General features: G+C 47.1%; 1 protein-coding gene across 1 annotated transcript; it reads right to left on the bottom strand.

The window, feature by feature from the left end:
* Window positions 1–74: 74 nt before the first annotated feature.
* On the bottom strand, window positions 75–7,712 carry GTF2H4 (general transcription factor IIH subunit 4). Its single transcript, XM_020908920.2, has 14 exons — window positions 7,479–7,712; window positions 6,704–6,846; window positions 6,335–6,439; window positions 5,859–5,990; window positions 5,501–5,597; window positions 5,319–5,407; window positions 4,777–4,888; window positions 4,563–4,631; window positions 4,282–4,365; window positions 3,898–4,030; window positions 3,576–3,706; window positions 2,483–2,530; window positions 2,229–2,307; window positions 75–390 (listed from the first exon to the last, which is right to left on the bottom strand). Exons 2-14 carry the CDS (start codon window positions 6,841–6,843, stop codon window positions 218–220), a joined length of 1,392 nt encoding a protein of 463 aa, XP_020764579.1. The 5' UTR covers window positions 6,844–6,846; window positions 7,479–7,712; the 3' UTR covers window positions 75–217.
* Between the last annotated feature and the right edge of the window lie 5,860 nt (window positions 7,713–13,572).

A 13,572-nucleotide genomic window follows, 5' to 3' on the forward strand; every position in this document is an offset into this window, starting at 1 on the left:
GCTGTCGACGCGGAGATGAGCGCTCCCGGCGCGGAGAGAGGAGGCTTCCCATGGAGGTGGCGGGGGTCGTGTGGTTCACTTTCACAATTTTATTAAACTAGAAGAGTCCCGACGTGTGGATTAAAAAAAAAAAAAAAAACCTGAGTTCTGAGGCCGCGCCAGCCTCCACGCAGCCCGCCTTCCCAGGTGCGCCCCGCCCAGGTCCAGTCCCGCACTCTCAGGAGTTGTGCTTCTGCCGCTTCCAGAAGCGCTTGACGTCGCTGTGCCCGGCCGGGGTCACCACCATGAGCCGCTTGGCCGAGTTCTCGAACACCAGGACGCCCAGCTCCCGCGCGTGGGCCAGCAGCAACTCAAAGTCCACTTGTGACAGGAACTGGTTATACAGGACGCCTGGGGTCCGCAGGTCAGGAGCAATGGGGAGAAAGAGAGAAGGTGAGAATGGGAGGTGGGAGCCCCTTGATGGTAGCCTCAGGGAACCAGCGGTCTCGGCTTGCCACCCACATTTAAATCCTAACACTAGTATGACCCAGCCATATTCAGGGAGGCAGTATAATACAATAAGAAAACACATTGCTTACCAAAACCAAAGAAATTATCCCTATGAATTATCCCTCAAATCCTAAAAGATGATGCTGTGAAAGCGCTGCACTCAATATGCCAGCAAATCTGGAAAACTCAGCAGTGGCCACAGGACTGGAAAAGGTCAGTTTTCATTCCAATGCCAAAGAATGTTCAAACTACAGCACAATAGCACTCATCTCTCATGCTAGCAAAGTAATGCTCAGTCTTCCAAGCCAAGCTTCAACAATACCTGAACTGTGAACTTCCAGATGTTCAAGCTGGATTTAGAAAAGGCAGAGGAACCAGAGATCAAATTGCCAACATCTGTTGGATCATCGAAAAAGCAAGAGAGTTCCAGAAAAACATCTACTTCTGCTTTACTGACTATGCCAAAGCCTTTGACTGTGTGAATCACAACAAACTGTGGAAAATTCTGAAAGAGACGGGAATACCAGACCACCTGACCTGCCTCTTGAGATATCTGTATGCAGGTCAAGAAGCAACAGTTAGAACTGGACATGGAACAACAGACTGGTTCCAGATCGGGAAAGGAGTATGTCAAGGCTGTATATAGTCACCCTGCTTATTTAACATATCAGAGTACATCATGAGAAATGCTGGGCTGGATGAAGCACAACCTGGAATCAAGATTGCTGGGATAAATAATAACCTCAGATACACAGATGACACCACCCTTATGGCAGAAAGTGAAGAAGAACTAAAGAGCCTCTTGATGAAAGTCAAAGAAGAGAGTGAAAAAGTTGGTTGGAAACTCAACATTCAGAAAATTAAGATCATAGCATCTGGTCCCATCACTTCATGGCAAATAGATGGGGAAACAATGGAAACAGTGCCAGACTTTATTTTGGGGGGCTCTAAAATCACTGCAGATGGTGACTGCAGCCATGAAATTAAAAGACGCTTGCTCCTTGCAAGAAAAGCTATGACCAACCTAGACAGCATATTAAAAAGCAAAGACATTACTTTGCCAACAAAGGTCCATCTAGTTAAGGCTATGGTTTTTCCAGTAGTCATGTATGGATGTGAGAGTTGGACTATAAAGAAGGCTGAGCGCCGAAGAATTGATGCTTTTGAACTGTGGTGTTGGAGAAGACTCTTGGGAGTCCCTTGGACTGCAAGGAGAACAAACCAGTCAATCTTAAAGGAAATCAGTCCTGAATATTCATTGGAAGGACTGATGTTGAAGCTGAAACGCCAATACTTTGGCCACCTGATGGGAAGAACTGACTCATTGGAAAAGACCCTTAATCTGGGAAAAACTGAAGGCAGAGAAGGGGATGACAAAGGATGAGATGGGTGGATGGCATCACCAACTCGATGGACATGAGTTTGAGTAAGCTCCAGGAGTTGGTGATGGACAGGGTAGCCTGGTGTGCTTCAGTTCATGGGGTGACAAAAAGAGTTGGACACGACTGAACGACTAAACTGAACTGAATCCCTTCCAATTTCCCTCTTCCAATTTCCCAAATCACACTCATTTGAGAATTTATTTACTGCCATCAACTAATCCCGAAATAAAACATGCATGGGTTTACTAGCCCATGCAGAAAAAAAAAAAAATGTATGAACAGCTTTTTCAGTGCACCAAGACTGAATTGTCCTTCTTCTGGCCAATGACCCAAAAAAACCCACCAGAAGCCACTCACCTTCGGTGAACCGGAGCCTGTCCCTTTCCAGCTCCCAGAGCCGAATCTGGTCCGTGATGGTGGGAGGCAGCACCGGTGTCTGCAGGGGCAAGGGATGGCTCTTGTAAGATTCAGAAGCACTGCTCTAGGCAGCCCCAGCCCTCCACTCATTCCCCAGATTTGGATTCCATTTCTCTTTTCCATCATTTCATCACCAGGTACCAAGGGCTCTCAGCCTCCTGCAGCTGTTTGTCCCTCCAGCCTCCTGTTTGTACCTGTTTAAGCATCACTGGGTGGGCCCTTGTCCTTAGGAAATGGATGATCTAGGAAAACAGACAAGAATTGGGATCAATGACAGTAAATAAATTCTCAACTGAGTGCAATTCTCATTGCACAGAATTCTGAAATAAGAAAGCAGGAAAGCTACCTGTCTCCTAATGTCACTGAACATCAACTGATTGTTTAAAAATTCATAGGCATATGCCTATCAATTCAACACATCCCAGATTAGCTGTTGTCCTGAGGTGTTGCTCCCATTGGTGATATCTGCTGCTCCTTCTTTGGCATATTTGCCCTTTCCATAGTTTTTTTTTTCTTTAAAGTAACAGCAACTATTATTTTTGAGCACTAACTGCATGGCAGGCTCTGAACTAAATGCTTTTCCTCTATTTCATTGACTTCTTTCAACAACCCTATGACATGAAGGTTGCTCAGTCATGTCCAACTCTTTGTGACCCCATGGACTGTGCAGTCCATGGAATTCTCTAAACCAGAATACTGGAGTGGGTAGCCTTTCCCTTCTCCAGGGGATCTTCCCAACCCAGGGATTGAATCCAGGTCTCCCACATTGCGGGCGGATTCTTTACCAGCTGAACCACAAGGGAAGCCCAGGAATACTGGAGTAGGTAGCCTATCCCTTTTCCAGTGGATCTCCCCGACCCAGGAATTGCACCATGGTCTCCTGCATTGTAGGCAAATTCTTTACCAACTGAGCTATCAGAGAAGCAGTAATAGCTGAAGTGAGAACTATCAGAAGCCCTGAAGCGAGAACTGTCATTATTTCCGTTTTCCAGATGAGGAAACTGAGGCTCAAGAAGAGAAACAACTAGGCCATCTGTGCAGCTAGGAAGTGCTGAGACACAAATCCAGAGTTATAGCTCCTCCTTACTTGTGTCTTTTCTGCAGGAGGGTCTACCTCTCCCCACACTGAGAGCCTTGACTTCTCATGACCTGACACTCACACACAGACAACTCACCACCACCTTCTGTAACAGAACCCATGCTAGATTTCCAGAAGGTGACCACCCCTGACCCCACAAGCCAAGTACAGCCTTTCTTTCCACCCACACCTTCCCCAAGCAGGGATACCTGCTGGGCTGTGATGCCACTGGCAATGGCCTGCTGCACACTCTCCCGGGTCACCTGTGCCACCACCATGTTGGGGAAGCGATAGAGCATCTCAGAGAAAAGGGCAATGAGGGCGATCTGCAGCTCCGACTCTGACCAGAAGATAGGAGGAAAGGATTAGGAGGCTTCCCACATCTAGGCTCCCCCGAGCCTCAGAGAGCTCTGTAAACCACCAAGTCACAAGTGTATGTGACCAGAAACTGGCAGTTCCTCCTGCTGCTTTCCCCTTCTTCCTCCCCTCCCCACCAGCCTGCTCTCCCAGGGGCCCTCTGTCCAGCCTCACCCGTGTAGGCATACAGTCGGTAATTGGTTTCCACAACAATGAAGCCTGGCTGATGTGCGGTGCCCCCAGCCCCAGAAACACCTGATGAGAGATTGATGGCCAGGCGTGTGGGGTAGTAACGCCGAGATTTCCTCTGAAAAGGAGAAGGGAAAGGCCACAGGCCCTCTCTCAGGCATCACTGCCCTACATCTTCCTCCTGAAACATCAGGTTCCTCCCAGTGCCCAGGACCTCAGCTCCCAACTTCTCTCCCTCAAGGGAGAGAAGTATTCAGTCCTGGCAACTGCTTCCTGTGACTGCCTCCCGAGACCCCACTCTCCTTTAAAGGCCAAGGCACCATCCCACCCCACCTCTTCGGTAGAGGCCATGTGTCTGGGTGCTCATACCTTCCTCTGGAAAACAAGCCCAAACTCACGCAGATGTTGCAGGAAGTTCAACAGAGAATCACTCATACCTTCCACAGAGTAATCCTGGGGAAAAGGAGTGGCCAGCTGGGGTCCAAAACACATCCCATTCTCCCTTTCCCAATCCCTTACACTCACACCCTTTTCCCATCTCTGCTTGTTCTTTTTTATTCTTATCCTTCACTGTATTGCCCTATTACCTCATTTCCCCTTCTCATCTCTTTACTCTCTTCCCATCTCGCCCACTCAAGCCCTCTGCTTACCTTGCCTAGAGTGGAGAAGCTGAGCTGGAAGAGGAAGGAGAGAATCTCCACTAGGTCCATGCCCCGACTCTAGGGAGGAATGGGCAGAAACAAAGGGGGAGGGGTGAGAGGGAGGAAATGAGAGAAAATCAGGGAACAGAGTCTGTGGGCAGCCATCCCTCAGTGGGTCTGGGGAAGAGTAGAGCATGCTGGCGGGCACCCCTGACCTGCTCACCTGGGCTGTCTGCAGATACTGCAACATAAAGTACCAGAGCTGGGCTGGGGTGTCCAGCAACAGGAACTGGAAGCCAGCAGAGGTAATGCAGGGCGGCTCTCCAGGTTCAGCACTAGAGACAGAGAGGGCTCATGGCAGAGGTGTGTGGAGAAAGGCCACTGTCCCACCTGTGTGCCCACGTTTGTTTTTTTGGTTTATCTCTTGCCATACTCTGCTCTACTCTCCTTTTGAAAATATTTATTTGGCCATGCCAGGTCTTAGCTGTAGCATGTAGATCTTCCATCTTTGTTGAGGCAAGCAGTATCTTTAGTTGTGACATGCAAACTCTTGGTTGCAACATGTGGGATCTACTTCCCTGACCAGGGATCGAACCCGGGCTCCCTGCATTGGGAGCATGGAGTCTTAGCCACTGGACCACCGGGGAAGTCCCTCAGCCCTCCTTTTTCAGTCAACCCCCTCCTATCCTGACCCAAGGTGGACTCAATTTAGCAGGGACTCAAGAACGTGGCAAAACAGAGCCATTGTACCTCCGGCTTCCTCACCTCTTCATGAGCCCAGCCTGGCTGAGGAGCTGAGCCAAGTCCTGGCTGACGGCTGCGCTGGGGGATCCCACCATGAAGTGAAGGACCACCTAAAGAACAGAAGAGAACAGATTCGGGTGCCTTAAAGGCTGTGGGAAGCAGGAACACAAGCAGAGACACCCACAGGGTCCCCAAGTCCTCACCTCCCATCGCTCCTCGGCGTACTTGTCAAGTGAGGGGACGTCCCGGGCATGCTTGTCTGGTCCCAGCTGACTTGTGTCATCAGACCAGGCCTTGCCCCTATGCCAGGATGGCCAACAGTAAGGAACCCTACCTGTGTCCCCCACCCATGCTTCTGCCGTTATTCCACCCTCATCCCCAGGGACTGTGAGTGGGAGACATTTCCTACACCAGGTAGCTCCATCTGGTCCAACTTACTCATAAAGGAGCTTCCAAAAGTAGAGCTCGCAAGGTTGCAGAGAGGCCCCTCAGGAGCTCCCCAGCCAGCAATTCAATCACCATGTCCCCTACCTAATTTAGGAAAAGACGGAAGTGACATACCCACCCAGAAGGGCAATGCGGAGGTTTTGGCGGAAGATGGGGTTGAGGATGAGGCCCTGGAGACCACCAGGGAGCAGCTGGGTGTGCCAGATACGGAGGCCGCTCAGCAACCCCGTGCTTTCCTCCTGAGCTCTGGAACAGAAGCAGAGAGGTAAGGGAGATGACTTGAGAACAGAAAGGAGACTCACAAAGGCATCAGTTTCTGCCTTTTCTAAACTGGTGGTCCTCGGAACACTGTTTCACAGAGATCAATGTCTTAAGGCAAATGTCTTTACTGTAACACCTACCAGAGCCTTGTTACAGACATCACAACTCTCCGAGAGGCAAAATACAGTAATAAGAATTTCCCAAATGTGTTTAATTACAAGTTGTTGGTGTCCCCATTAATATTTACTAAAAGTATTCCAAGAACAGCAGTTTGGGAAGCCTGGCTGTTGAGAAATTTGTTTCTGGCTAAAAATGCAGGAGAGACTCACTTGCTGAATTCCTTCTTCACCCACAGGGCTACAGCAGCTTGTGGCAAAGGCTGTTCCAGAAAGAGCATCCGCATCACCCAGTTCTTAGCCAAAGATGGGAGCTCCCTGTAAGCGGAGAGAGGGACAATGTTAATATCAGAAACTGTCTTAGAACTGCATCCCTGCCCTCCATGGCCTCTCAAACATCTCACATTCACCCTCCACCCTTTTACCTCTCTTGCTGCCCCCACATCCTCCATCTGATTTGGCCTGATACCCTTTACTCTCCAAGCCCACCAGGGCTAAGCTTCTACCCACAATAACTTATTTCAGTCTGCAGGCCCCATTACATTTCCCCACCATGGGCCCTACCATGAAGGGGGTCCTCACCTGAAGACAGCCAGGCAGGTGGCAGGGTGCCCATACAATCGATCTAATACTCCAGGGCTCAGGCCTCCTAGGAATTCCTGCAAATTCCTGCATTGTAGGTGTACTCGATTCAGTCCACCCCTGGAAGGGGTGCTCTCCATCACCTGAGAGATGCAAGTGTTAGTGTACCCCCACAAGCCATGCCAGTGTCGCCCCTCACCTTTCTAATTCTGATTCTCGATCCACTGGCCCCCACGAAAACTCATCTATGGTTTCCTTTTTCATGTCACTCACCTCCTCTTGTTTCTCCCAATCCTGACCAACCTCCCCTCTTTTCCTGCCTTCTCACCTCACTTCTGGTCTAAACGCCAGTCTTCTCTCAATTTCTATATGACAGAATTGTCAATTGTCCCATATTTGCAAAAACATTTGATATTTCAATGACTTGTCTCATCTTTACCTAAGCAGTGACAAAGATACTTGTTTGAGCCCAACCCTCTTTCCCTTCTGCCTCTCTTGGTCTGATCAGCCTATAAGTTCCAAATTTGTTTGTTCTTCCCATCTACTTCTTGGCCCCACCTCCTGCTGAGCACGGCAGTAACTATTTTTCCCCTCCAAGTCTCCCAAATGCAATTCCACTTCCTTCCTCTTACCTCCCCGAAGACCACCTCACCTCATTCACCCTGATCTACACCGCACGATCTCCCAAGTTGTCCCCTACTTTCCTCCCAGTCCTCCCTCTCACTCAACTCTCTCCCTCTTATCTCCGCCACCCCTTATCTCCTCGCACCCTTACCGTAACTCAGTGTCGATCCCCTCCTCGTGCACTCCGAGTCACAAGCTGTCGCTTAAACGGAGCCAGTGGCTCCCGGGAAGAGGAAAAAGGATGGCGGAAACTGACAGGGAAAAAATGGGAGAGAGACGAAGAATTTCACCGACTGGAGTCCAGAGTGGGGGATTCAGAAGAGAAGGGAAGGAGTGGAGAAGTGGGGAGGATAAGATTCGGCGCTGCACTCGCCCACGGCAGGGCATGCTGGGAACTGGAGTCTTGTCTTTCCTCATCCGGGAGCAAGCTGAGCTACGTCTGACTACAACTCCCAAAAGGCACCGCGAGGAAGCCTAGAGGAGAGAGACTGGCTTGTACTTAAGAGAGCCGGGAGCGCCAGAGGTCTGGCTGCTTCGTTCCGCCTCCCTTTACACCCACTCGGCTAACGGCGAGTCTAACTGACTGAACTGGAGTGGGGACTCTGGGAGTAGAAATACCCCGAGGGCTTCCTGGCGGAGGTGCAGAAACTGCTTGGTGGTGAGGCGCTTACTTGTGGAGACGCAGGAAACTGCATTATTTGAGCTCAGTTGCTTCCCGTAAAATTGGAATAATGCACTTTGCAGAACATTTTCTCGAATTAGGAGTTAATTCAATGCATTGCGCCTTCCTCGGTACCTAAAGTGAAGTCGCTCAGTCGTGTCTGACTCTTTGCAACCCCATGGACTGGGGCCTGCCAGGCTCCACCATCCATGGGATTTTTCCAGTCAAGAATACTGGAGTGGGTTGCTGTTTCCTTCGCCAGGGGATCTTTCCGACCTAAGGATCGAACCTGGGTCTCCCGCACTGCAGGTGAACTCTTTACCGCCTGAGCCACCAGGGAAGTCCAAGTCTTCCACAAATGTTGTCATGGCCTGCATGATTCCACCCACCTACCCAGTTCAGTTCAGTCGCTCAGTCGTATCGACTCTTTGCGACCCCATGGACTGCAGCCAGGCTTCCCTGCCCATTACCAACTCCTGGAGCTTACTCAAACTCATGTCCATTGAGTCGGTAATGCCATCCAGCCATCTTATCCTCTGTCGTCCCCTTCTCCTCTCTCCTTAAATCTTTCCCAGCATCAGGGTCTTTTCCAATGAGTCAGTTCTTTGCATCAGGTGGCCAAAGTATTGGAGTTTCAGCGCTTCCCATTTAATTAGAAGATCCTAAAAATAAATGCAGTTTTTAAAAAGAAAAATTGTTTGGCCTGATTTGGTTTATGAAACTATTACGAGGTGAGGGAACTCCTTCAGTAAAAGCTAGAGCTACACGTTCCCCCAAATTCCTGTAAGGCAAGTTTTATTGGGAAGATCCCTTGGAGAAGGGAACGGCTATCAAGTCCAGTATTGTGGCCTGGAGAATTCCATGGACTATATAGTTCATGAGGTTGCAAAGAGTCAGACACCACTGAGTGACTTTCACTTTCACTTCCAAGTTTTGTTATTCCCACTTTGCAGACTAGAAAATGGAAACTCATTGAGATTAAGAAATCTGTGATTGAAATCAGACAGCTAGAAAGTGCTGGAACTGGGATCTGAAGTACATTTGCGAGTGACAAGGAATCAAAATGGTAAGACTAAGCCTTTGTTACACTTTGTAGCCAGCCCATGCATGTTTTGTTGTTCCGTTTCCTTAGCAATGTTTAAAATCCTCAAAGAGTGACACAAAACTGGCAAAGCTTCTTTATAACAGATGTTAAGTAAGGTTAAAGGACAAATTATAATCTTTATTTTGGGGGGCTCCATGATCACTGCAGATGGTGACTGCAGCCATGAAATTAAAAGACGTTTGCTCCTTGGAAGGAAAGTTATGACCAACCTAGACACCATATTAAAAAGCAGAGACATTAAAAAAAAAAGCAGAGACATCACTTCGCCAACAAAGGTACGTCTAATCAAGGCTATGGTTTTTCCAGTAGTCATGTATGGATGTGAGAGTTGGACTATAAAGAAAGCTAAGCACTGAAGAATTGATGCTATTGAACTCTGGTGTTGGAGAAGACTCTTGAGAGCCCCTTGGACTGCAAGGAGATCTAACCAGTCCATCCTAAAGGAGATCAGTCCTGGGTGTTCATTGGATGGACTGATGTTGAGGCTGAAACTCCAATACTTTGGCCACCTGATGCAAAGAACTGACTCATTTGAAAAGACCCTGATGCTGGAAAAGATTGAGGGCAGGAAGAGAAGGGGACGACAGAGGATGAGATGGTTGGATGGCATCACCGATTCAATGGACATGCATTTGGGTAAACTCTGGGAGTTGGTGATGGACAGGGAGGCCTGGCATGCTGCAGTTCATGGGGTTGCAGAGTCGGACAGACTGAGCGACTGAACTGAATTGAACTGATAATCTGGGAAGAAATGATTGATTAAATAGCCAAAATACAAGGAGCACTTATCGCTCAAAAGCAGTAAGAAAAAGAAACAATATAATAGAAATACTAAGAAATAACAGACAGTAAACGGAATAAACACAAGTGCTTTGTAACCAAATGAAGAAACTCTCAAAAGTGATTCTTTGCAACCTCATGGACTATATGGTCCATGGAATTCTCCAGGCCAGAATACTGGAGTGGGTAGCCTTCCCTTCTCCAGGGGATCTTCCCAACCCAGGGATCAAACCCAGGTCTCCCACATTGCAGGCAGATTCTTTGCCAGCTGAGCCACAAGTGAAGTCCAAGAAACTCTCACCTTCACTCTTAATTGAAAGTGAAAGTGAAGTCAGTCAGTCTTAGCAACGCTATGGACTGTAGCCCCTCAGGGTCTTCCGTCCATGGGATTTTCCAGGCAAGAATACTGGAGTGGGGTGCCATTGCCTTCTCTGGCATGTAGCTAGCAACTACCTATTAGATGTTGCATATTGTAGACCATGATCACAGAGTTCTCTTGGAGAGCCCTGCTTTAAGGGATACAAGGGGTCTGATGTCTGGCTGAGCACAGGCTGAGTTCCTAGAACTGGCCTTCAGGAAGAAAATCAGCCTGGGCTCCTAGGAGCTGAGATTATGGAAAGAGCTCCCTGACTAGGGCTATCCACCCTGTGTATGAAAACATCTTATGATGGGTAATGGAGAGCTCATGTCTTCTCCCCCTCAGGCGTCCTGGAAAGAAGGAAAAGAGCCAGGACCTGACAGGCTGTTCGCCATCAGTTTTTCCATTTCCCAGCTGTGCTGCCCTGGGCATATTGCTAACCTAACAGAGGTTTTTTTTCTCTGCAAAATGGCAATAACTACTTCCTATGTTGAATCAACTAAGATGTAAAACTCCAGAAAAACATATACTTCTGCTTTATTGACTATGCTAATACCTTTGTGTGGATCACAACAAACTGTGGAAAATTCTTAAAGACATGGGAATACCAGACCACCTGAATTGCCTCCTGAGAAACCTGTACGCAGTTTAAGAAGCAACAGTTAGAACTGGCCATGGAACAATGGACTGGTTCCCAACAATGGACTGGGAAAGGAGTATGTCAAGGCTGTATATTGTCACCCTGCTTATTTAACTTTTTTGCAGAGTACCTCATGAGAAATGCTGGGCTGGAGGAAGCACAAGCTGGAATCAAGATTGCTGGGAGAAATACCAATAACCTCAGATAGGCAGATGATACCACCCTTATGGCGGAAAGCAAAGAACTAAAGAGCCTCTTGATAAAGGTGAAAGAGGAGAGTGAAAAAGCTGGCTTAAAACTCAACACACAAAAAATGAAGATCATGGCATCTGGTCCCATTATTTCATGGCAAATAGATGGGAAAACAATGGAAACAGTGACAGACTTTATTTTCTTGGGCTCCAAAATCAGATGGTGACTGTAGCCATGAAGTTAAAAGACGCTAGTTCCTTGGAAGAAAAGCTATGTCCAACCTAGACAGCATATTAAAAAGCAGAGACATTACTTTGCCAACAAAGGTCCATCTAGTCAAGGCTGTGGTTTTTCCAGTAGTCATGTATGGATGTGAGAGTTGGACCATAAGAAGGCTGAGTGTCCAAGAATTGATGCTTTTGAACTGTGGTGTTGGAGAAGACTCTTGAGAATCCCTTGGACTGCAAGGAGATCAATCCAGTCAATCCTAAAGGAAATCAGTCCTGAATATTCATTGGAAGGACTGATGCTGAAGCTGAAACTCTAATACTTTAGCCACCTGATGGGAAGAGCCGACTTATTGAAAAAGACCCTGACTCTGGGAAAGACTGAAGGCAGGAGAAGGGGACGACAGAGGATGAGATGGTTGGGGGGTATCTCTACTCAATGGACATGAGTTTGAGCAAACTCCGGGAGATAGTGAAGGACAGAGAAGCCTGGGATGCTGCAATCCATGGGGTGGTAAAGAGCTGAACACGACTGAGCGACTGAAGAACAGCCTGGCACATAGAGGGGCTCAGTAAGTAGCATTGTCATTATTTTCTAAAAAATAACTAAAAACATGTAAATTCATACCTGTAGTAAGTGCTACAAAGAAGAGCCATGTGCTCTGAGAGCATCAAGAGGGAATTTGACCTGGTTGGGCAAGTCGGGGAAGGTTGTTGAAGGACAAACAGGAGTTAACAAGGCAAAAACAGTAGGGAACTATGTTCCAGGTGGAGGAACAGCAAGCTGCAAATGCCATGTGGCAGGAAGGACTGTGTTCATGGGAGGGATTGAAAGGCGGCCAGTAGTATACAAGGTAGGGGTAGGGGAGCAAACTTGTCCAAGATTTTGTTCTATTTTAAGGTCCATGGAAAGCCATTAAAGGGTTTGGAATGAAGGAGTAGGTTTAGATTTGCATGCCTAAAGATCACACTGGCTATAGGACTATAAAGAAACCAGAGAGGAACAGAAACAGATCCTGGGAGATTACTGCAGTGGTCCTGGCAAGATGAAGGTAGCATGTGCCCCAATGGGGATGGAGACAGAAATGATGAATTTAAGGGGAACTGGGAAGCCAAGACAACAGAGCTTCTTGGTAGACTGGACTTGGGAGGTGAGAGTAGGGGAAAAGAGGTGTAAGGATGATCCCCAGGTTTCTGTCTTGTGCAGCTGTCAGAGAACCACAGATGAGCAGCAGGTTTGAACCTGCTGAGACTTAAATTCAAATGAACCCAAGGTGATTGCATAGGTCTAGAGCTTGAGTTATATGGTCAGAGGTTTGGGAGTTCTTTGTCCTGTCAGTGCTTATCTTATATTGTGGGTCATAGTGATCTGACCTGTGTAGTTTCCAGCAGGTCTCAGATCTGTGACCTGGAACCCCAAGGGCCTATTAATACAACCTAAGATTAAATTATCTTTATTGTCACTCTCATTTATCCAGTTGGCTCTTTTGTGAATGTCATTAACTGAAACCCAGGGTCTTTATTTCACATGAACTGCCATCAAGATGGGTCTGCCTTTTCCAATATTTGCAGTGAATTTTTTTGTTTTCATTCCAACCAAATTTGAACTCTTTGTTAAACATTTTCCTGGTGGCTGTGGCTCATCCTTCCAGGCCTCTGAGATCATTTATGCTCTTGGTTTGGCTCTCAAACAATTCACACCTGTTGGGTTATTTGCACACTTGATCAATCTAATCCAGGGCTTCTCCACCTGTGGCTTCCAGACCCAGGGATCCAGGACGTGGGAGGGTTTCCTAGAATTTTGGCAAGAAAAAAATTACACCTCTATTTTTATTATCCTCTAACTGAAACTTAGCATTTCCTCCAAGTATGACTGAGCAAAAGCCCCAGTATATTAGCAGTACCTGTGACTTGTCACTGATAGATACCATGGCTATTTTCATATCCCACTACAGCTGTAAAAATCTCAGAATATCATTTATGCTCATTACTTTTTTGAAAATGTCAGTAATTATTACATCTGCTGCTCGGTCTTCTTATTAAGTATTTTTTTAAAGCAGCACACATTACTATATCTTTTATTAATATTTTGGCCAACTTTCTATTGCTTTCCTGTTTTATATACATGTAGTCATAATTGTTTATGTGTATATATATTACATGCATGTGAGTACATATATATGTAATGTTTTTTAAACAGGTTTTTTTTTTTTTTTTTTTTTTAAAAACAGGTTTTGAAACATAATTCTGAGGAAGAATCAGTAGACCTCTCCAGACTGCCA

Source organism: Odocoileus virginianus, chromosome 27 (assembly GCF_023699985.2).
Source record: "Odocoileus virginianus isolate 20LAN1187 ecotype Illinois chromosome 27, Ovbor_1.2, whole genome shotgun sequence".
NCBI classification, from domain to species: Eukaryota; Metazoa; Chordata; class Mammalia; order Artiodactyla; family Cervidae; genus Odocoileus; species Odocoileus virginianus.

Excerpts from the sequence above, each read along its gene's own strand:
- GTF2H4 (XM_020908920.2), bottom strand. The coding sequence starts at position 6,843 with ATGGAGAGCACCCCTTCCAGGGGTGGACTGAATCGAGTACACCTACAA. Across the intron at positions 4,632-4,776 it reads AGTATCTGCAGACAGCCCAG|AGTCGGGGCATGGACCTAGT; the intron begins GTGAGCAGGTCA and ends ATTCCTCCCTAG. Across the intron at positions 2,531-3,575 it reads GTGGCATCACAGCCCAGCAG|ATCATCCATTTCCTAAGGAC; the intron begins GTATCCCTGCTT and ends CTGTTTTCCTAG.